The sequence below is a fragment of the Pseudophryne corroboree genome, chromosome 1, assembly GCF_028390025.1.
Source record: "Pseudophryne corroboree isolate aPseCor3 chromosome 1, aPseCor3.hap2, whole genome shotgun sequence".
Taxonomy (NCBI): domain Eukaryota; kingdom Metazoa; phylum Chordata; class Amphibia; order Anura; family Myobatrachidae; genus Pseudophryne; species Pseudophryne corroboree.
Window position 1 is genome coordinate 521,488,674 of NC_086444.1, and position 24,450 is coordinate 521,513,123.

Sequence of the window (24,450 nt, forward strand, 5' to 3'; positions counted from 1 at the left end):
GCGGTTTCTGTGCAATGTTGCCTAAATCAGCCATGTTAAATAACAAAAATGCAGTGCATGGTTATCTTAGCACTACAGTATTTTATCATAAACCTGAGAAACAATGAAACACATTACATTCTAAAAACCAGGATGCACATAAGTACCTCTGACCAGAAAATGCTGTCAAAGGAAAGTGAGACAAGTCTCATTTACAAGTCCGGGTTTCCAGTCCCCAACAATCGGCTACGTATACACATGCACATGCAGACTGACTGGCACAGTATGACCCAGCTGCCCAACAACATATTCTTTTCATAATTGTGGCAATAACGGATTCTCTCTCTCTCTCTCTCTCTCTCTCTCTGATAAGTAGCAGTAAAAAAATATCTTATGATTGCAGCTTAATAATAAATACTAAATTATCTTGTTTCCACTACATCAAGGCTCTAACAGCCACTAAATGTACATGTATTTGGTAAACAATAAATTGTACAGGTAATTACAGTATTTAGATCACATGCCCCAGATTGTTCACCACCTTTAAGACATCTAAACCAGTGTACAGGGCCTGCTGTTAAGGTGAACTATTGGGGAAATTACACAGGGCTTCATGCTTATTGGCTTTGTTGTACACATTAGTCTTAAGCCCCCCACACACCAGAACGACCATCGCGCTGATGCACCCGATATCTCGGATTGATATATCGTTAGTGAAGGTGAAAATAATTTGCATTTCACTAACGATGACGATTCGATTCGCAGTCCCGCGGGTCGCATGCTAGATCCTCTAATCTTACGTGCTGCACATAAGATCAGGAGATCTGGGTAGTGGTGATTTACAGGTAGTTAAGGTACTTTTCTGACCTAACAATATCGTACTCTAGGTGCTGCCGGAGAACTGCGGGGGAAATTGTGAGATGATGCTGATCGCCCTAAAGTATGGTTACCATTAGGGTACTGTCGGTACTATTTTTCTACAGGAGACGGACAGCTAACAGGAGAGAAGGGAGATGAAGGAAGAAAATAGAAAGAGAAGGGAAAGAGAGAAATAGCAGGTAAGAGAGAAGAGGAAAGGTTGGTAATAGAAGAAACCCATCTACAGGATGGGGGGGGGGGGGCATATAAAGCACACAAGGGGTCAATTAGACCGAACATAGCAGTGCATCTGTACACAACGGCTGCATTCGGCTGTCCTGTGCATGCGCACCGACCCCAGTGGGCGTGCATGACATTACACTTTGTGTCCAAGGTGATTGACGGAGACGGCCGTAGGGGGGACGTCGATGCAGCGTTTTGTGGGCGAGGTGGGCCGAATGGGGGCGGGACGGGAGTGTTTTCGCTCTGATTAAAAAAATGTCGGCAGACTGCCTGACAGCACAGCCAGGCTGCGCTGCCAGGGGTCAACCTTAGTTCGATGCGGATGCATCGGGAGGTGTCGCATCAAATGCTCGGCAGCTTTGCCCTGTGCTGGCGGCCCCAAGCATGTGAGGAGATGGATGCAGATCCTTGCAGACCAATTTGCTAATCAAATGTAGTACAGTGGAGCTGATTCAGAGATGAACGCAGATCGTTGCATACGCAGCAAAATTTGTCCATCTCTGAATCAGGTCCACCATTATGGTACCATACTACATTTGATTTGCAAACTGGTATGTGCTAATAAGTTTCTAAAATTGTTAAGAAATCAGATGTTATGGTGTTACTGTATATTTGTACTTTCCCTGTAAATATCCTCCTTTGAGTAGTACTAAGGGTGTCAGTTCATACCAACCTCTAAGAATTTCTATTATGTGTAAATAGAGACAATTAAGCTGCAGATTGTCTGACAGTGGGTCTTACAGAGACACAAGCTCTGTTTCAGAAAATTAATTGCATGCGATGCCTTATGTACTGTAATACCTGCAGAGAGATTTACTTCAGACTTTTAAGGCAGTGCACTACACAAAAAATAAGTTGAATCCAATGGGTGTAACAGATTAATTTGGTGAACAATAAATTGTCACCACTTTTCTTTTTTGTGGCTGCAAGCGAAGGTCATAAGTTTATTCATGTAGTGCAAAGCCGTAGGCGGCAAATTGTTCTGTGCTATACGGCATGTAATAAGTCTTGTGCAACACAGACATACACATCAATTGAAAGCAGCTTTGTTTGCCACAAGGTTCTTTGGGATTACTGCTCTTCAGAAAATCACATTGACTTTCAAATTCCTGCTGCTTGGCTCATAGGCAGAACACAGACACACATGCTGCAGCTCAATAATGACTGGAAGGACAAAATATCGTAACCATTAAGCTCTATGCACAAATAGTACATTCATGGGAGAAGAAAAAAAAAGATTATCTGTAATCCCCATTAGTAAGATTACCTGCTTTTGACATGGATGGTGTACAATTTTTCATAAGAAAAAAAATAAAGTAATATTTTAGCAACACAAAGTGCGTAAATAGACCACGCTGACCAAGCATTATGTAGGAGTATTGGTTAGTGAACCAGAACAAGCAACAGTGCCAGCTCAGTCAGACCTTGAATGAGTTATTTTATACCTGTGCATCAGCTAAGGAAACACAGATTAAAAATGGTTCAGAGCCAGGATTTATTGTACTAGTACTGATCTACCATGGGTGGATTGTTTCTTTTAATATTAAATAAACAGGAGTGACTGGAGCAATGGAGCTATTGTATACCTTTACAACACTACTATGCAGGATTCATGAACAGGCTGTGCTGTGAAGTAATAAGAAGCAGTCACAGGAATGATGTTGGCAGCTAATTCAGTTGCTAGACATTACTCTTGTTATATTCTGTGCAAATGTCAGCAAGAATCTATTAATTCACAATGTCAGTCACTTACAGCATTACATTCCATATGCGCAATGAAACCATTGAATGCTGTTGATTAAATAATTGATAAAGGGGGAGTTCTACCTTGTGACAAAATTGTTTCCCAAGCAGATTTCTTTTATTTAATTGCCTTGAGACTTAAAACAGACCTACTGAATAAGATGCAAAGGTATCTACTCTTACTGAATAGTGTCATTTTTCAACAGGGTCGTAAAAACGTGAATAGACTTTTATATTACTATTATACTATATTTATTGTCTATTAGATAATGTTGCTAATGTCCATCTATGCAGGTGCTCAGTAGAATCAGCTCACACCGACTGCCTTTACACAGCCTCTCCTCTCCAACAGCGAACAGTCAGCAGCCCTCTCCCAAGCTCCTGACACATGTCTCCCGGCCCCCTACTTCAGGTCCCCTATGCTGAAGAGGATAAGGCCCCAACACGTGCCTTCCACCAACCTAGTTCTCCAACACCTAGGCTCCAGCACCCCACTTCAGGTGCCCAACTGTCCGGTTCCATCCCCCTCCCCTCCTGGGAAGGCCCAAGCAGCTAACGAACCAAATACTGGAAGGTGATAATGTGACAAAGCCTCTACCATGCACATTATAAGGCAGTGCTGTAAAAGGGCTACACCCCCTGACGTCATGCCATCACAAAGGGGACAAGGCCGACGATGGTGGTAAGTGCAGCAATGCACAGAGTCTCCTCAGGATGCTGTGGGGGCTGCACAGACTGTAGGGTGCCTGTCTAGAGCGTTCTAAAGGATGGCGCTGTAACACCCTAGCACCCTACTAGCAAGATTCAGGGACTATGGGGCAGCAACGGTGCCGCCCTCAGATCCATGCGCTCTGTGTGGCGCCACCGCTAGCACACCCCTAGTTACAGCCCTGTTATAAGATCATACAGATATCTAGAACCTAAATTATGGGGAAGATTTACTAAAGCTTCTAAAATGAAAATTGGTGCCCATAGCAACTAATGAAATTCTAGCTATCATTTCTCAGTTGCATCCTAGAAAATTATAAACAGAATATGATAGGAGGTTGCTATGGGTAACACCACTAATTTTCATTTTCAGAATCGTTAGTAAATCTACCCCTGTGTGTGCTGAAGCTTGAAGTAACACTTACTAGGAATTGGTCTTAGGACATCAGGGATGAGGATCTCCACCAAAGCTTGGTACATCACATGGTCACAGTTGCACATCCATTTCAATATAGATTCATTTTTGCAGAGCAAAATCAGCGTTGATTTTGGCAGTCTGCTTTCCATTTCACTCAGGTTGCTGCCTCACAAACATAGGAAGAAAACAGATCAGACAAAAATTAGATATATTACAGTAAGTTAAGGAATACAGGAAAGAATGAAAGACACAATTGACAGTATTATGTTGATTCATTCCAAACCAATTTTGATCCTAAAAATGATTTAACAACATAAGCAGGAAACGCACAATAGCTACACTTAGAAGAGAACCAAAGGTACAGTGTGTAATTTGGTCTATTATGATGAAAAGCAAAATGAACTCCATTACAGAACAGCTGCGGTACTCTGCAGGCAATCCAACTTATTGTACTTTCTGCAAAAGCTATAACAAAAAGTCTTAAAAGACAGTAACATACTCCTATTCTCATTATAGTGACAGGTGTATCTCTTGACACGTTTCCAAAACACAGTCACACAAATAAATGACAAAAAGCATTTCTGTTATAATGGAAATGGATTTGGGAATTCATATTTTATAAAAGAACATCACGAGTACTGCTACCTAAGAAAACAGTCCAGTAGATTGTGGGTATGATTATGAATATCTCTTGTTACTGATGCGTCCTCATACAATACTGCTGCAGTAGCGCAAAACATTCCTGCTCGCCGCACAAAATGTCATGTGCAACTTGGCTTGTGCTAAGCATATTTTTCACCCTAATGTGCATCTTAATCGCAATGCAATAAACTACTTCACAAGACTGCACAGATTAATTTGATTTGCAACACTAATCTGTGTATGACTGAGCCTGAATCTGTATGCGAAGTGCTGTGCGGCTTGTTTTCATGCCGAGTTCCATTGCGCTTCGTATACAGATTCAGTTTCACACAGATATACAAGTGTTGCATATTAAATTAATCAGGGCAGTCTCATGAAACAGGTTCAGGAACATTTGGGTGAAAAAGATGCTACAACCCTTGGTGTGGCTCACTCATGCTAGGTGCCTCATGGCGTGTTGAGGCTAGGTGTACGAGCACACATCTGTATCTTTATTTGTATAGAAACATACAGCATGATAAGCTTTACCCTCAATATGTTTATACTTTATTTATAAAGTACTGACATATACATTGAAATTTGAGGAGATTGTGACACAAACAAATGACATACAATAACATTAAACATAAGGTAATGAATAATGATGGCTTGTCCAAATGAGCTTACTATCTAAGAGATGTGGCGCTCACTGTATCCAGCAGCTGAACTGATCTTCTATACAGCCCTATGCTTAGTGTGAGGACATGTCTCAGCATTACCATGCAATTTCCCCTGGCCTTCACATACTATTAGCTGTGCTATATATGAGAGCAGATGTGGGAATGATTACACAGTGCTGGTCTAAAGCACAGCCATCACTAGCAACCATATACAGTACAGTATATCTAGAAGGATGTACAGTGCGTAGCTGAAAACACAGCTTTGCATTCCCACATTCCTGGAGCTCATGTGAATATGTTAATCTACAGTATCCGATTACACAGTAATTAACAAGTGATGCCAATTCAACTAAGATATACAGACATATCAAAGAACATTGCATGGATGTCATGGAATCAATGTTGTATACGGACCTGCGAACATGGTATAAGCGTTCCATATATTCTGCAGTTCAGAATACAGCAGCATTATGATAACATTGCATACTGAGAACAGGAAAGTGCTGTCTTGCAGTGAAGAGGCCCTTACCCAGATTCTGTAATGGTAGTGCCATCAGCTGTAGAGGACGGAGAGTAGCGCCAGAAGGTCTGCCATAACTTCTCAATCAGGCTAAATTGCAGGTTTACAACAACATCCAGTATTGCCTGTGTAACCAAGGGGACAAATGTGTATGGAACAGAATTGCACCACTATACTCTACTTTTATGTCATCCAAAAGCTGGTTTACAGAATTGTACCACTATACTCTACTTTTATGTCATCCAAAAGCTGGTTTACAGAATTGCACCACTATACTCTACTTTTATGTCATCCAAAAGCTGGTTTTGTATTTTAAACTATCTATTGTTCAAATACTAATAAATCACATCTACATTTTTATGTGAGTCTTTGTTGTTAAAACGGAACACATTATAAACTTACCTGTCTTTTCCCAAACACTGCTCACCTTTATGTGCACATACAGTACCAATATAATACATTTAATCACGGCACTGGCACTACAAAACATGTCTAACAGCTGTACACTTTCAGTACATGCAGTTCATGCTCCAGGTGCAAACACGGTCTAAAACGTAATGTGCTGCTCTAGTTCACCCCAATTTTATGGTTAGTTATTATTTCTGTGTCTACCGGATGTAGGGTTTGATGTAGTAGAAAGAACTTTTTGCCATGCTGTAGAAGAGTTGGCCATGAAGCAGAGCCGGCCAGAAAACATTGCTAATGATATGCACTTATGTGAACGATATGTCGGATAGGATGACATATCGCCTAGTGTGTAGCTAAAGATTCATGTTGGTCCGAGTTTTCATTCTGCCGTGTTCAGCCCTTTTTTTAAACTTGGAGATTTACTACAGCCAAACACGGGAGTATAATCGCAAATTAAACGGCAAGACACGTCCGACGCTTCATTCTCCAACCACAAGTACACATGTAGCAGCCCTCATCTTTGCCGTGATGCGTATGCATGTGGCAACGACTTAGTGCTATTCGCACGTGCCCACTAGCGGGCACACTACTCATGGCAATATGGCGAATAGTCAAGGGTGCAATGAGGGCTGCTACAGCTGTGCTTTCAATAGAAAAGAATACAAAACAAACATTTACTAAGAATCGTCTTTATAAATATGGAGCAAACTCAGGACAAGATCCACTTTTCAAATAGACGTCCCTGTGAGCAGCGTGTTTGCAGAAGCCTGCACAGGTCAGTGTGATCTGTGCAGGTTTCTCTGTGTGTAAATATAATGAAAGTGTTAAATATCAGAAAAACAAAATGCATTACTCCCCCGCCCCCCCTCCCCCGAAGAAAAAGGATAACCAGCACAGAGCTCTTTGAGCTGGCCCTAGTCCTACAAATACGGAAAAAACTTTACGTAGGGGACCCTCATACATGACAGGTGATTAGAATTTGGGCACAACACAAATGAACTCGCACAAGACTAAGCGTGATTGCACAGACCACCGGAAAACACGATTATATCAAACACAATTCTTAGTAAATTTGAGTGTTTGATCAGGAAAAACTCTCAAGTATCCAAGCAATGCCCAGTATGTTTATACTCGGATCAACGCGAAGCTTAGTATAATTTCCCCTTACGCTTCCAATGCCGTGTACCATCTGAGCCATTCGCTCCTAAGCACAAAGAACTTCTTTATGAGACACCTCCACTATAATCCTGTGTTTAGAACATAAACCAAGCACACCATGCAACCTATACTGCTTATATTGAGATGATTTTTGTCTGTCTCATGTAATTCAGTATCTCTCACATGCAGGTGTTTTGTGTTAAATGCAATGGACTGGAAATTGTCAGAGAACTTGAGAACAGTAAGAATGCAGACCATTATAGATGTCACCATAATAAGCTAATGCTAGGGCTTTTTCAGAAGAATGGAAACACGTGTGAGTGATTTACTATTACATTCTCTCTAGTCACTCATCTTATGTGCACCTGCTTCACCCTTACAGTATGTCCAAACTTCTTCGCTGCAGGCCTGACTACACTGCAGAAGATGAGGGGACCAACAGGACAGATCAGTGATTTACTGTATGGAGGCTAGCATTCAGCACAAAGTAAAAGTAAGCACTATTTAACTAGTGCAGTAGCTACTGTCCTCGCTATAAACTAAGACAGACAGTTCTATTAGGACACATATTTTGCTACCTCATGGCAATAGGCCTAGCAACAAACTGGAACAGGACAATATCCTTCCAGTGAACATGGTTCAAAGTACCATATACATTTATTTGAGTGTATAAGAACCATGGTTCTGTCTAGTACGGTCTTTGTACTACAAACCCCTCCTGTGAAACACTGAACTGTTCCAAGTACTCTGTTAGGTGAATACTGGTATATTATGGAGAAAAAAATCTATCTGCTCATTAAATCTTAAATAACCTATTAACTAGTGGAACAGGATATGGAGACACACCAGTATCAGGGCATAAAACATACTCTTCCGTTCTGCCTGTAGTATTAAAGCTCTGTTGCTCTATGATAAGTCACTTTGTGATACAGGTTGAGTATCCCTTATCCAAAATGCTTGGGACCAGAGGTATTTTGGATATGGGATTTTTCCGTATTTTGGAATAATTGCATACCATAATGAGATATCATGGCAATGGGACCTAAATCTAAGCACAGAATGCATTTATGTTTTATATGCACCTTATACACACAGCCTGAAGGTAATTTTAGCCAATATTTTTTATAACTTTGTGCATTAAACAAAGTGTGTCTACATTCACACAATTAATTTATGTTTCATATACACCTTAGACACACAGCCTGAAGGTCATTTAATACAATATTTTTAATAACTGTGTGTATTAAACAAAGTTTGTGTACATTGAGCCATCAGAAAACAAAAGTTTCACTATCTCACTCTCGCTCAAAAAAGTCAGTATTTCGGAATATTCTGTATTTCGGATATTTGGATATGGGATACTCAACCTGTACCATCTTATTAGTTGTGATGTCCTATACCACACATCCCTACATTTCAAAGTGAAACTCAATGTTCAGAAAAAAATAGTTAAATCTTTCTCCCATTCACAACACACTTTGGAAGACTTTCAAACTTAGATGATGACAAAATAATAATAATTTATAATAAAGGCAATAAAACTGCAAATGTGATAAATAAAGGAGGGGTGTTACCACATCTATTATACATTTAGGATCCACTGACATTTATGGGAGCCAATAGAAGATTTTATGCATGAACCTAAAAAAGATGAAATTCCAAAGAATAACAGTTGGCAGCTAAGCTATGTTATTAGCGACTTTTGTGTGACACAACAAGGAACCCAATTCGAAACCTTACCGTTTACTTATTAAATAAGCATACCATATTCATATACTGGTAACCAACAATCACATCTATTAACAGATTTTGTACGTTGACCATTTTTAAGTTTATAGCATTGCTCCACAAGTGATAAAATGTATTTGGCCCTTCTGCTACGGTCGGTTTATTCTCCAGTATACCTAACCAGTATAGAGCAGCTTATGGCGAATTATCAAGAACACAGCTGAGATAACAGAACAAACAGAGAGTAGTGTGGGAGTACTAATTCTCACAAAGACATAGGTGTCTTACCTCACAGTGCTCCCGATAAAGACTCTGCAGTGACTTGATATCTTCAAAGGTTGTACCATCTGGCAGAGGAGATATTTCAACTTCTGCAAACTCTGGAAGTGCTCTAGACGCATCTGTTGCCATAACAACATAATGGAAGAAAGATATTGTGGATGGTGCCAATTACAGCTTCATTAGGAAAATATTTAAGAAGCATAGCAAGACAGACATTCTAAAAGGTCACATTACTTAATGAGCAGAGGCTGGCAAAATTATATTTTTACCCTTTTATTAATATTGCTATAAAAAATAGATAATATTTTAAAACAAACTCTGTGATGAGATATGTGTTCCAATTAAGTATTCTATAAGTATGTTAAGCTGTTGTGAACTGCATCTCACTAAGTTGAAATGAGAAACTACACCCTGAATAGTATTATACACCAGAAGACATCAAATATTTCAACATGATAATTGTTAAATAACCAATTTAAAAAAAAGTGAAATAGAAAGGTTTAAATAAGATTTTACTTACCGGTAAATCTATTTCTCGTAGTCCGTAGTGGATGCTGGGGACTCCGTAAGGACCATGGGTAATAGACGGGCTCCGCAGGAGACAGGGCACTTTAAGAAAGAATTTGGATACTGGTGTGCTCTGGCTCCTCCCTCTATGTCCCTCCTCCAGACCTCAGTTAAAGAAACTGTGCCCGGAAGAGATGACAGTACAAGGAAAGGATTTTGGAATCCAGGGCAAGACTCATACCAGCCACACCAATCACACCGTATAACATGTGATAAACTTACCCAGTTAACAGTATCAACAACAATAGAGCATCAGATCAACCCTGATGCAACTATAACATAACCCTTATGTAAGCAATAACTATATACAAGCATTGCAGAAAAAGTCCGCACTTGGGACGGGCGCCCAGCATCCACTACGGACTACGGGAAATAGATTTACCGGTAAGTAAAATCTTATTTTCTCTAACGTCCTAGTGGATGCTGGGGACTCCGTAAGGACCATGGGGATTATACCAAAGCTCCCAAACGGGCGGGAGAGTGCGGATGACTTTGCAGCACCGAATGAGCAAACACAAGGTCCTCCTCAGCCAGGGTATCAAACTTGTAGAACTTTGCAAAAGTGTTTGAACTCGACCAGGTAACTGCTCGGCAAAGCTGTAATGCCGAGACCCCTCGGGCAGCCGCCCAAGAAGAGCCCACCTTCCTTGTGGAATGGGCTTTTACTGATTTTGGCAGCGGCAATCCAGCCGCAGAATGAGCCTGCTGAATCGTGTTACAGATCCAGCGAGCAATAGTTTGCTTTGAAGCAGGAGCACCCAGCTTGTTGGGTGCATACAGGATAAACAGTGACTCAGTTTTCCTGACTCTAGCCGATCTGGCTACATAAACCTTCAAAGCCCTGACTACATCTAGTAACTCGGAATCCTCCAAGTCACAAGTAGCCACAGGCACCACAATAGGTTGGTTCATATGAAAAGATGACACCACTTTTGGCAGAAATTGTGGACGGGTCCGCAATTCCGCCCTGTCCATATGGAAAACCAGATAGGGGCTTTTATGTGACAAAGCCGCTAATTCTGACACAGGCCTAGCTGAAGCCAAGGCTAATAGCATGACCACCTTCCACGTGAGAAATTTTAACTCCACGGTTTTAAGTGGCTCAAACCAGTGTGACTTCAGGAAACCCAACACCACGTTAAGATCCCAAGGTGCCACTGGAGGCACAAAAGGGGGCTGAATATGCAGCACTCCCTTTACAAACGTCTGAACTTCAGGAAGAGAAGCCAGTTATTTTTGAAAGAAAATGGATAGGGCCGAAATCTGGACCTTAATGGAACCCAATTTTAGGACCAAAGTCACTCCCGACTGTAGGAAGTGAAGGAAACGGCCCAGCTGGAATTCCTCCGTAGGGGCATTCCTGGCCTCACACCAAGCAACATATTTTCGCCATATACGGTGATAATGTTTAGCCGTCACGTCCTTCCTAGCCTTTATCAGCGTAGGAATAACCTCATCCGGAATGCCTTTTTCTGCTAGGATCCGGCGTTCAACCGCCATGCCGTCAAACGCAGCCGCGGTAAGTCTTGGAACAGACAGGGCCCCTGTTGCAACAAGTCCTGTCTTAGAGGCAGAGGCCATGGGTCCTCTGTGAGCATTTCTTGCAGCTCTGGATACCAAGTCCTTCTTGGCCAATCCGGAACAATGAGTATTGTTCTCACTCCTCTTCTTCTTATGATTCTCAGCACCTTGGGTATAAGAGGAAGGGGAGGAAATACATAGACCGACTGGAACACCCACGGTGTCACTAGTGCGTCTACAGCTATCGCCTGAGGGTCTCTTGACCTGGCGCAATACTTCTGTAGCTTTTTGTTGAGGTGGGATGCCATCATGTCTACTTGTGGCAGTTCCCACCGACTTGCAATCTGCGTGAAGACTTCTTGATGAAGTCCCCACTCTCCCGGGTGGAGGTCGTGCCTGCTGAGGAAGTCTGCTTCCCAGTTGTCCACTCCCGGAATGAACACTGCTGACAGTGCGCTTACGTGTTTCTCCGCCCAGCGAAGAATTCTGGTGGCTTCCGCCATCGCCACCCTGCTCCTTGTGCCGCCTTGGCGGTTTACATGAGCCACTGCGGTGATGTTGTCTGACTGAATCAGCACCGGTCGGTCGCGAAGCAGGGTCTCCGCTTGACGTAGGGCGTTGTATATTGCCCTTAGTTCCAGGATGTTGATGTGAAGGCAAGTCTCCTGACTTGACCACAGACCTTGGAAATTTCTTCCCTATGTGACTGCTCCCCACCCTCGGAGGCTTGCGACCGTGGTCACCAGGACCCAGTCCTGAATGCCGAATCTGCGGCCCTCGAGAAGGTGAGCCCTCTGCAACCACCACAGGAGAAACACCCTGGCCCTGGGGGATAGGGTGATCAGCCGATGCATTTGTAGATGTGATCCGGACCACTTGTCCAACAGATCCCATTGAAAGGTCCTCGCATGGAACCTGCCGAAGGGAATGGCCTCGTATGATGCCACCATCTTTCCCAGGACTCGTGTGCAGTGATGCACCGACACCTGTTTTGGTTTTAATAGGTCTCTGACCAGTGTCATGAGCTCCTGAGCTTTCTCCATCGGGAGATAAACCCTCTTCTAATCTGTGTCCAGAATCATGCCCAGGAAGGGCAGACGAGTCGTAGGAATCAACTGCGACTTTGGAATATTCAGAATCCAGCCGTGCTGTTGTAACACTTCCCGAGAGCGTGCCACGCTGATCAGCAACTGCTCTCTGGACCTCGCCTTTATGAGGAGATCGTCCAAGTATGGGATAATTGTGACTCCTTGCCGTCGCAGGAGCACCATCATTTCCGCCATTACCTTGGTAAATATTCTCGGTGCCGTGGAGAGACCAAACGGCAACGTCTGGAATTGGTAATGACAATCCTGTACCACAAATCTGAGGTACTCTTGATGAGGTGGATAAATGGGGACATGAAGGTAAGCATCCTTTATGTCCAGAGACACCATAAAATCTCCCTCCTCCAGGCTTGCGATGACCGCTCTGAGCGATTCCATCTTGAACTTGAACCTTTTCAGGTATATGTTCAGGGATTTTAAATTCAATATGGGTCTGACCGAACCGTCCGGTTTTGGTACAACAAACATGGTCGAATAGTAACCCCTTCCCTGTTGAAGGAGGGGAACCTTTACCACCACCTGCTGAAGATACAATTTGTGAATTGCAGCTAACACTATTTCCCTCTCTAAGGGGTAAGCTGGCAGGGCCGATTTGAGGTAACGGTGAGGGGGCATCTCTTCGAATTCCAGCTTGTATCCCTGAGACACAATCTCTATAGCCCAGGGATCCACCTGGGAGTGAACCCACTTGTGGCTGAAATTTCGGAGAAGCGCCCCCACCGGGCCTAGCTCCGCCTGTGGAGCCCCAGCGTCATGCGGTGGATTTAGTGGAAGCCGGGGAGGACTTCTGTTCCTGGGAACTAGCTGTATTGTGCAGCTTCTTTCCTCTACCCCTGCCTCTGGCAAGAAAGGACGCACCTCGGACTTTCTTGCCTTTTTGTGATCGAAAGGACTGCATTTGGTAATACGGTGCTTTCTTAGGTTGTGAGGGAACATATGGCAAAAAATTTGACTTTCCAGCCGTAGCTGTGGAGACCAGGTCCGAGAGACCGTCCCCAAACAATTCCTCACCCTTGTAAGGTAAAACCTCCATGTGCCTTTTTGAGTCGGCATCGCCTGTCCATTGCCGAGTCCACAGGACCCTTCTGGCAGAAATCGACATTGCATTTATTCTAGGGCCCAGTAGGCTAATGTCTCTTTGAGCATCTCTCATATATAGGACAGCGTCTTTTATATGCCCCAGGGTTAGTAATATAGTATCCTTGTCCAAGGTATCAAGTTCCTCAGATAAGGTATCTGTCCATGCTGCTACAGCACTACACATCCAGGCCGACGCAATCGCCGGCCTTAGTAAGGTACCTGAATGTGTATAAATGGACTTCAGGATATCCTCCTGCTTTCTATCCGCAGCATCTTTTAGGGTGGCCATATCCTGTGACGGCAGGGCTACCCTCTTGGACAAGCGTGTTAAAGCTTTGTCTACCCTAGGGGAGGATTCCCAGCGTAACCTGTCCGTTGGCAGGGAAAGGATACGCCATAAGCATCCGTTTGGAAATCTGCAGTTTTCTATCTGGAGATTCCCAAGCCTTTTCACATAAATCATTTAACTCATGTGAAGGGGGAAAGGTCACCTCTTGCCTTTTTTCCCCATACATATAAACCCTCTTGTCAGGGACTGGGGTTTCCTCTGTGATGTGCAACACATCTTTCATTGCTATAATCATGTAACGGATGGCTTTAGCCATTTTAGGCTGTAACTTTGCATCATCGCCATCGACACTGGAGTCAGAATCCGTGTCGATATCTGTGTCAACAATTTGGGATAGTGGGCGCTTCTGAGACCCTGACGGCCTCTGCGACATAGGATCAGGCATGGGCTGATACCCCGGCTGTCCCAAGGCTTCAGCTTTATCCAACCTTTTATGCAAGGAAGTAACATTATCATTTAAAACCTTCCACATATCCATCCAATCGGGTGTCGGCGCCGTCGGTGGCGACCCCACATTCATTTGTTCCCGCTCTGTTCCACATAGCCTTCCTCGTCAAACATGCCGACACAAACGTACCGACACACCACACACACAGGGGATGCTCTATTTGAAGACAGTTCCCCCACAAGGCCTTTTGGAGAGACAGAGAGAGAGTATGCCAGCACACACCCCAGCGCTATATGTCCCAGGAATCACACAGTAACTTAGTGTTAACCCAGTAGCTGCTGTATATACTGTTTTTGCGCCAAATTTAAGTGCCCCCCTCTCTTTTTACCCTCTTCTACCGTGATTCTGCAGGGGAGAGCCTGGGGAGCTTCCTCTCAGCGGAGCTGTGGAGAGAAAATGGTGCTGGTGAGTGCTGAGGAAGAAGCCCCGCTCCCTCAGCGGCGGGCTTCTGTCCCGCGTTTCTGTGTAAAAATATGGCGGGGGCCCATGCATATATACAGTGCCCAACTGTATATATGCCCACTTTTGCCAAGAGGTCTCTAATTGCTGCCCAGGGCGCCGCCCCCCCCCCCCCCCCCTGCACCCTACAGTGACCGGAGTATGTGGGTTTAGTGTGGGAGCAATGGCGCACAGCTGCAGTGCTGTGCGCTACCTCACATGAAGACTGGAGTCTTCTGCCGCCGATTTCTAAGTCTTCTTGCTTCTGTCACCGGCTTCTGTCTTCCGGCTCTGCGAGGGGGACGGCGGCGCGGCTCCGGGATCGGACGACCAAGGGTGCGATCCTGTGTACGATCCCTCTGGAGCTAATGGTGTCCAGTAGCCTAAGAAGCAGGACCTATCTTCAGTGAGTAGGGCTGCTTCTCTCCCCTCAGTCCCACGTAGCAGAAAGTCTGTTGCCAGCAGATCTCTCTGAAAATAAAAAAACCTAACAAAATACTTTCTTTTTAGCAAGCTCAGGAGAGCTCACTAAGTAGCACCCAGCTCGTCCGGGCACAGATTCAAACTGAGGTCTGGAGGAGGGACATAGAGGGAGGAGCCAGAGCACACCAGTATCCAAATTCTTTCTTAAAGTGCCCTGTCTCCTGCGGAGCCCGTCTATTCCCCATGGTCCTTACGGAGTCCCCAGCATCCACTAGGACGTTAGAGAAATACCATTGTATTATTATTATTTTTTTCAGATAATTTTGAAGGTGTTGCAAGTTTATCACCGAGTTTTAGCTATTTAAAACTCATGGCGCATGGTAAATGGTGCGCCAGCCAATCAGCTCCTGTCATGTAATTGAAAATGATAGTTAGGAGCTGATTGGCTGGAGCACCATTTATCATGCGCAATCAGTTTTAAATAGCTAAAACTCAGTGATAAAAAGGCCCTTTCATTTGGGGCTATTTACAAAAACATTATAATAAAAATGTTCAAAAAACAAAAGCAACAAATCAGTTTTGTTTTTATTGTCCAATTTGTACTGATAATTGCTGATTGCTCTGTTTTGTTTTCAGCTGTGTAGTGTAAAAAAACAGACATAATAAACAGGGCATACTGTACTGTACATATTACAAGAGGAAAAAAACACTGCTACTGAAAAGCTGTATGATAATAGTTCCACACCAAAGTGCTTTACCAGTCATGCTGTGTGCACCTTTCTCTTCCTATCTGATCTGCCCATGTTTGGATATTTGATAAACAAAGAAAGTAAACATGTCTAATCCACTTCTGTAAGTATTCATTTTGAAAGTGAGTTCCAGATTGTAATATCTTCTACAGTGGTGAAATTATATAAATTCTATAAATACTAATAATAACCAAACATTTATGCACAGTTTAGCACTTGAAATGCGCCAAAATGTCTAAAAATCTGTTGTGAATTTATTTTGCCAATGTAACATGCTGTGTGACGTTCAAGAGATATATAGGGGTATATTCAATTGAAGTCGAAAGCTGCCGTCTGTCGAAAAGACGGCAGTTTTCAACTTTTTTTAGGTCGGAAGGGGTTCCGACCTATTCACTCTAACCACAAATTATTCGACATGTCGAGAAATACGACCTCGCTTGCTGGAGCCGGGTGGACGCGGCTGTGACACATTCTCTGGCTACGCTGCTGTAATGCTGCTCTCCCCCATCTGCCCGCGGCTCTCCCCCGTCTCAGCTCCCGCATCTCAATTCGATTTTTTTTTAAGTCGAATTGAGATGCCATTGAATAGCCCTGGTCGGATCCATTCCGACAAATCAATGTCGGAATGGATCCGACTTCAATTGAATATATCCCATAATCTTTGAGTTATAGTTTCCTCATGCTATGTTGTATCTGTATACTTAGATTTAATCTGTGTGTGCGTGGTCAGAACTAGAAATACAGATTGACACAAAAAATTATATAGAGGAGTGTAAAAAAATGTACTCATCTTTAATTAGCAAATTTGATTTGTAATGCTTTGAAGATGTATAAACGTGAATATATGCATGTACACAAGGGTGGGTTGGGTACAAAGTACAGGGGCCCAGCAGTGGCAATGATGGTAGAAGCTAATGGAGCTCTAATTCCATATGTACATTAACAATCATAGTCAAGCTATATTGTAGACAGGAGGTATTACCTAAATAGCTTCCTACTGGTTTGTGTGGCATCAACCCTACTAGGCTACTCTGTCTTTATATAGTGTATTATGATCCTATCCACTAGTCATGTCAGGTTATGTAATGTCCTAAATCTGAATAGAGTAATCTGCAAACAACACATATTGATTCATACATCAAACTGCAGTGTCCCTGGAAATTGTTATCAAATGTTGGAAAGCAACATTTCACTGTATTCTATAATAAAAACAAAGGCATTGCATTGACTAATTAATATCACCATAAACATCTTCTTAAAATGTGGTTATACCTAAGCATATTATATAAGCTCCATCCTGTAAACAGACGGAACTACAGTATGATAGCATATGTGTCAGCATTGCTCACGTCAACAACAGACTGTAACGTTAGGCTTCCCTCTCCCCATTGTTCCAGCTCCCTGCAGGCCAGCACAAATGTACAACTCTGAGACTGTGAACTTAGGACTCAGAAAGGATGAAGAACTAAACAAGTGCTCGTGGTAAGAAGGGGGAAAGGAGACCAAAGAATGACACCGTAGGTGGTAAGCAAAGTCAGGCTCAAAAAAGACTGGAGTCAGAGGCCAAATGAAGATAAATGTGGAAAAGGATACATTCACTCAGTAGTCTGTGCTTCTAAAAAGGGAAACACATAGCAAAGCCCACATAATAAAGAAAATATAACAGCTGGACTGGATAAAAGAAACAAAGCATCGCCTGGGACATTTGCTGACATAGGATTTACAGAAGCTAGTTAGGTTCCTTGATAAGTATGGTGAGGAAAGAAGTCAAATACTGAAAGAATCGTGCATTCATTTAATCTTCACTTCATTTAAAGCTTTAAACTGGCTGTATTTTACCATTACTTAATGTATATGGTTTCTTGTGAAAGAAACAGATGGGGTTTCCACTGGGTTGTATTAGCAGGAATGACTCCTGTATGGCTAGTCAGCATATGAACCTGTATACAGAAACACTCCTTTAGGGGAACAATTGTAGCTACCTGCAATCTTGGACAGAAATTACCTTTTTTATTGTATGGCATTTTTAAAGATAGCATACTGTATGTTGCATATCAGCTGGTGTGGAACCTAACAATATGCAGGTTTAGATCTGATCTTTATGTGACTAAGTCTGGGGATGCATTACAATTAATTATGGTTGCTTATCTTTTATCTATTTATGTAAGTAAAACATTAACACTACTAATCCATTATACTTTGTTGACCTGTACGCTGTCGTTATGATCACTTATTATTTTTACAGAGCATAACGTGGGTTTCATGATTGTTAATAATTCTGCTAAGCATTCGTCATAAAACTGACATGCATGACTAAGAGTGTACATGATATATGGAATAAATTATTATCTTCTATGTATATGGCGCCACAGGGTAAATGGAACAAAACAATGCAAATGCAAGGTGGGGGGAGGGGGAATGGGGGAGGTGAGGGGAAGGACAGAGTAACTCATTATGGCTAGTAAAACAAGTAATGAATATTTGCATGGGAGAAGAGGGTAACAAGTAAGTCAGCATTCAGTGATTCTGCACCCAGAAAGTTGGTGGGCACACAGGACTAGAGTCCCTGGTGGTAGACAGAGGAACTGGGGCGCACTGGTGACAGTGATTGAAGGGGTTTAACCAGGTGGCTTAACTGACAAAGAGTGTAAGTGGTAAATCAGGGGGTAGAGTTATGAGGAGGGCTGATAAGCTTTTACTGTATCAAGCTGTTATGCAGAATTCAATTTTAAGGGCCCAATTTAACTTAAGGTATGGATAAATCACTCCCTACTGTTTCGTAACGGTCACAAAGATACAAGTGGTTTCCAATATCCATAACAATTTGCCATAGGAGGTGTTTTATACCATATTACAGAGGTTCTCAAACGTGGTCTTCAAGGCACTCCAAAGGTCCAGGTATTAGGTATATCCATGGCTCAGCACAGATGGTTAAATCAAAATCACTGACGTGCTAATTAAGTCACCTGTGGCCAAGCATGGATAAACTTAAAACCTTGACCACTTGAGAACCTCTGCCATATTACACAAAAAAAACCTACAGATGCACCCTCATACATCCAGCCTCAATATGTCATGCAACACGAGATGCCAGGTGGGAGTGAGCCGCCATGTCTTGTGCAACGTGCTAACGTCAGGCATATTTTTTTTGCCAAAAATACACCTTAGTCATAAGGCAATGTGACTAGGACACACGACGATACTGTGCTGATTAATTTGATATATGACACTTGTACATTGTGTGTGACAGTCTATCTGTATACTAAGCAGGACTTGTATTGGAGAAAAGCTGCGGCTCCTACTATGTAGCACTTCGTGTACAGATTCAGAGACTCACTCGCACACAGATATACAAGTGTCATATCAAATTAATCAGCTCAGTCTCCTACAGTGTGCCCTGTTTGCATTGCATTGCAACTAAGGCGCATTTTCTGCAAAAAGGTAGCAAAAAAAGATGCCACACGCAAGGAGATTCTCACGCGACCTGGCGTGCCAAGAGGCGCTGTTTGGCGCAACTGCAGCAAAGATGTATGAGGACATATCTATAGTCATCACTGAACTCACCAATAATAACAAATAACAACCAGATAGCATATACAGGATTTGCTATAATAACGTACATTTTAATAGGCTGCACACCATTTAAAATATGCAAATCTGTCCAAACTAATCATAGTAGCATTGTATTTATTTATTTATTGCGGTGATATTATCTTAAAATTAAAGATTTATCCATCAATAATAAAAATGGTTCTGGAAGTACATTTCATTTAATCTAGGCTACAAAATATACCTCTTTAGAATAATTGACAGAAGTGTTTAGATTTGGAGTAATCATGTTTATCTCATAGCACCAAGCATCAGTCACAAAACAAAATATTTTTCTTTCATATGACGAGATGAAATGAAAATACCAATTTGTTCTAATTCTCTATGTAAAAAGTACTTATTCCTACACATGACTGTGATAAATATAGAAATGTAATTTAATCTGTACAATGTAGCTTTCACTGGAAGTTAAAGAACATGGCAGATTTCAGTGAGTGAGTTATTAATTATGAAAAATTTTTCCTTTTTTTTTTTTTTTTTTTTTTTTAAATTGTAGACTCTTATAAGTAAAAAATAACAGCAAATTTATAATTCTAGTTTTTATATAAATTTAGGCTTGAAACATTGGAGGAGATTTATCAAAGCTCGGCAAGAAATAAAGTGGAAAGAGATAAAGTACCAACCAATCAGCTCCTGACATTTTTCAAACATAGCCTGTAACATGGCAGCTAGGAGCTGATTGGTTGGTGTTTTATCTCTCATCGAGCTTTGATAAATATCCTAAATTGTGCGTTTTCCATGCAATCTCTAAGAGCCAAGCCCATTGACTTTCATCAGAAAAGGTGTTCACAGGGACTGGGGAGGGGGTCTATGTACTAAGCCTTACTCTCCAAGGCTTAGTAAATTGACTCCAAAGTTACTTTTAGTACAAATACCTACCTAAAAACTGTTGGTGGTGTTGACTTTGGGCAATTACAGTTTGCTCAACAGATGCACCTGTCTGTGGTCCAGTCCCTGCAAATCCATCTCCCACTCCATCCACTTTCTGCATAGGTTTGTACCTGTCATAGAAAGAAGGAAAGGCAATGTGAAGTGATGTTTAGTCTTATCTAAAACATATCTATGTTGGCTAATAAGGCAACTCATTTCTGGCCTGTATTTGATTGGGTGATGGACTAGGTGATGATGTGGAATTCAATTAAAACTATCAATAGTTACAGCGGTTAAGTTTAACCAGTGTACAGCGATTTTATTTTTGATAGCAGCTATACACTGAGGGTGCCATACTGAAAACAAGGTGGTGATAATAACAGGTACAGTACGGCTCAAGTGATATGTAGCACAGAAATGTTAACGTCTATTTTAGGGCCTGATTTACAGTTAAACATAAAATTGCAAATTTTGTGCCTAGGCAAAAATGCATTCATGCACGTAACCTTTATGTATCTTTAAATTAAAAATTTAGGGCAGTATGGGTGGTGTAATGGTTCGCATTACTGCCTCACAGTACTAAGGTCATGGGTTCGATTCCCACCATGGCCCTAACTGTGTGGAGTTTGTATATTTTCCCCGTACTTGCGTGGGTTTCCTCCGGGTGCTCCGGTTTCCTCCCACAATTCCAAAATATACTGGTAGGTTAATTGGATCCCAACAAAAATTAACCCTAGCTTGTATGTGTGTGTGTGTACATGTGGTAGGGAAAAATAGATTGTAAGCACCACTGGAGCAGGGACTGATGTGAATGGCCAAATATCCTCTGCAAAGTGCTGCAAAATATGTATGCGCTATATAAATAACTGGTAATACATAAATACATTTAAATATAGCATATAAATACATCCAGAACAAACATGCAGTTGTCATCACCTCTACACACCCCTACCATACTGACCTTGGGGGGTGATCAGAGTTGATCATAGCTGTGCTAAATTTAGAACAGCTACAATCAGGCACACTGACATGCGGGGGGACGACCAGCACAGGGCTAGCCCACCCCTCATGTCATTCTTTGCCCCGTCGCACAAGTACAAAAGCATCGCACATCGGGCCGTGAGCTACTCGTCGCTGCCCGGGTCGCAGCAGCTGCGTGTGACGGCACGCAGCTTAACGCCGCCGTCCCGCCTCCTCCCGTCCAGCATCTGCCTCTGCCTGTCAATCAGGTAGAGGCGATCGCTAGCTAAAGACAGCCGTTGGCTGTCTGGCATGCGCCGGTGCACTGCGGCGCTGGCGCATGCGCAGATCAGGCCTGATCGCTGCTGTGTGAACACGCACAGCACCGATCAGATCTGAATTAGCCCTCTTGTGCGTAAATGCCCATAACCAGGTTCTGCAAGCTCAAGTGGAAGTATAAGAGCAGGCAAACTGAAAACAGGGGTAAAAGTAATGCACATGCATGGTAAAACGTCTACAGCTCCATAAGTGTGAAACTATCAGTATTGAGCATCAATGTTTACAGAAATGCGTGTACGCTTGTTACAGGCACATCAATTGTGGGTGCCTGATGGCTGGTGTTTATGGCTTATAGCAGATTCACCACTATAGCTGATCGGTGCTGTCTTCATTGCTCGTGTTTATATTATATAGCTTGTGTGTGTATTTCAGCAAGATCTGTTGCGTTCAGGTTTTTGTTTGTTTTTTTGCACATATTATTCAAACACCTTAGCAAATGCCTATTTCTCTATCAAACAAATTTTTGCAAAAATTGGGTGAATATGAATCCAATGTATATCCAACATAAACCTATTGCATATGCTACGAGTGTAGACGTGCATGCATCTTACTTTGTATATGCACACAGTTGTGTTTTTCAATGGTGAATGCATTTTACTCTTATTTCCTAAGAGAGTGTGGGGACGATAACTGTATACATTTTCACACCGGGGAAATAAGACCCAAAGGAAGGTATGCAGTTAGGTCCGTTTTTTCGCTGAGGCGAAAAGACTGGACTTTCCTCTATTTTTAGGCCGAATGGGGATTCACCCTATTCAACAGCAGGGCCATTTTAAGCATTCAGCAGGAGCGAAATACATGTGGATTGGCGGATCCATGTTTTCTCACCTGCGCTGGTAAAAACACAGGCCATTTTCGCAGATTTTGAGGTATTTTTCGCCAAAAAAGGTGAAAAGGCACTGGTGAAAATTTCATTAAAAAACGGGTGAAAACGGCCTTAATTCAATAAAGGGAGGGGGGGGGGGGGCAAAATTAATAGCTCCAAGATTACCGGAGCTAACTGCATACCCCCCCCCCCCAAAACTCTTTTCTGTCCAACAATCTATTGCCATATTTGCCAGTAGACAGGATTCTTTCACACACATTTAATGCTAGGGGTCTGATGCAGCCTGCACCTTGGTACTTAAGGTAGTGGAAAACATGAGAACCCCGCACAAACTGGGGATGGGTAGGCAGAATACTCAGCTATAATGTAACTACATGTCTCAGCATGGTATTTTTAGTTCTACAGCAGAATGGGAGCTGTAGTGTTACCTGATCTCTGTTGTTTATTTGGCAAAAAAAACCTAACACTCTTTACTCCACTTTATTTACAAAAAAGTTAGTATTTGGGTTTCCATAGCAATCTGCGCATTGTTGGGCTCTGCTGATGCCAAACACACTGCTAATTGCTACTCTTTATTTTCAGTTGCAGGGTTGTCGATTTTATGTTGTAAACTGCCTTTGCAATAAGCAGCAAAGCAGAGTGATCAGCTGGGAGATATAATAGCTGGCTCAACTGCTGAGGACACAATGAAGGCTGCAACACTACTTTTTTAAGTGGAACTGTCATCTGTTGCATGAACTTGCTGTTTTTTTTTATTGTGGCATTATTTGAGGAGACACCTATGGGAGGACTGCAACTGCCTCACATAGTGTACAGGTATAACCTGCATCCAGGACTGGATAAGCTCTGGTAAGGCTCGCGATCAATTTAAGAATAGGTATATTCACTGATTAGAGGGCCTAAATTCAGAGATGTACAGTACACAAATCTGAATTTTTTTGCAGTTGAGCGCCGGTGGGTGTCTCAATACATTACCAGGCAGCTATCTGTGACATTAGAATATTCTCGCACATCTAGTTACAAATTCACAGCTGTGAATGCGTACATCTGTGAATCAAGGGCCTAATTCAGAGTTGATCGCAGCAGCAAATTTGTTAGCAGTTGGGCAAAACCATGTGCACTGCAGGGGAGGCAGATATAACATGTGCAGAGAGAGTTAGATTTGGGTGGGTTATTTTGTTTCTGTGCAGGGTAAATACCGGCTGCTGTATTTTTACACTGCAATTTAAATTTCAGTTTGCGCACACCCATCCAAATCTAACTCTCTTTGCAAATGTTATATCGCCCCCCCCCCCCCCTGCAGTGCACATGATTTTGCCCAACTGCTAACAAATTTGCTGCTGTGATCAACTCTGAATTAGGCCCCAGGTCCAGAGCTAGGACCATGCAATAATACCTTGAAAGTGTCTGGTAAATTGCCATGCATAGGGATCCTGTTCCTTGTCAAAGGCAAGACAATGTGTCATTTTGTACAGCTATTGGGCCTAATTCTGAGTTGATCGCAGCAGCAAAATGTTAGCAGTTGGGCAAAACCATGTGCACTGCAGGAGGGGAAGACATAACATGTGCAGAGAGAGTTAGATTTGGGTGGGGTGTATTCAAACTGAAATCTAAATTGCAGTGTAAACATAAAGCAGCCAGTATTTACCCTGCATAGAAACAATATAACCCACCCAAATCTAACTCTCTGCAAATGTTATATCTGCCCCCCCCCTGCAGTGCACATGGTTTTGCACAATTGCTAACAGACTTGCTGCTGCGATCAACTCAGAATTACCCCCTTTGTGTTTATTTTATTTGCAGCTTTAAGTGGAACTCT

The 24,450-nt window shown here is 42.5% G+C and overlaps 1 protein-coding gene across 8 annotated transcripts in view; it reads right to left on the bottom strand.

Moving 5' to 3' along the window:
- Window positions 1-24,450, bottom strand: part of RFX3 (regulatory factor X3) — a 522,624-nt gene that overhangs the window by 24,068 nt on the left and 474,106 nt on the right. For all 8 annotated transcript variants that reach the window (XM_063913967.1, XM_063913966.1, XM_063913963.1 and 5 more), the window contains 4 exons: window positions 20,516-20,637; window positions 9,353-9,465; window positions 5,780-5,895; window positions 3,957-4,111 (listed from right to left, as the gene is read on the bottom strand). In XM_063913967.1, coding sequence (XP_063770037.1) covers window positions 3,957-4,111; window positions 5,780-5,895; window positions 9,353-9,465; window positions 20,516-20,637 — 506 coding nt within the window. The remainder of the gene's footprint in view (window positions 1-3,956; window positions 4,112-5,779; window positions 5,896-9,352; window positions 9,466-20,515; window positions 20,638-24,450) is intronic.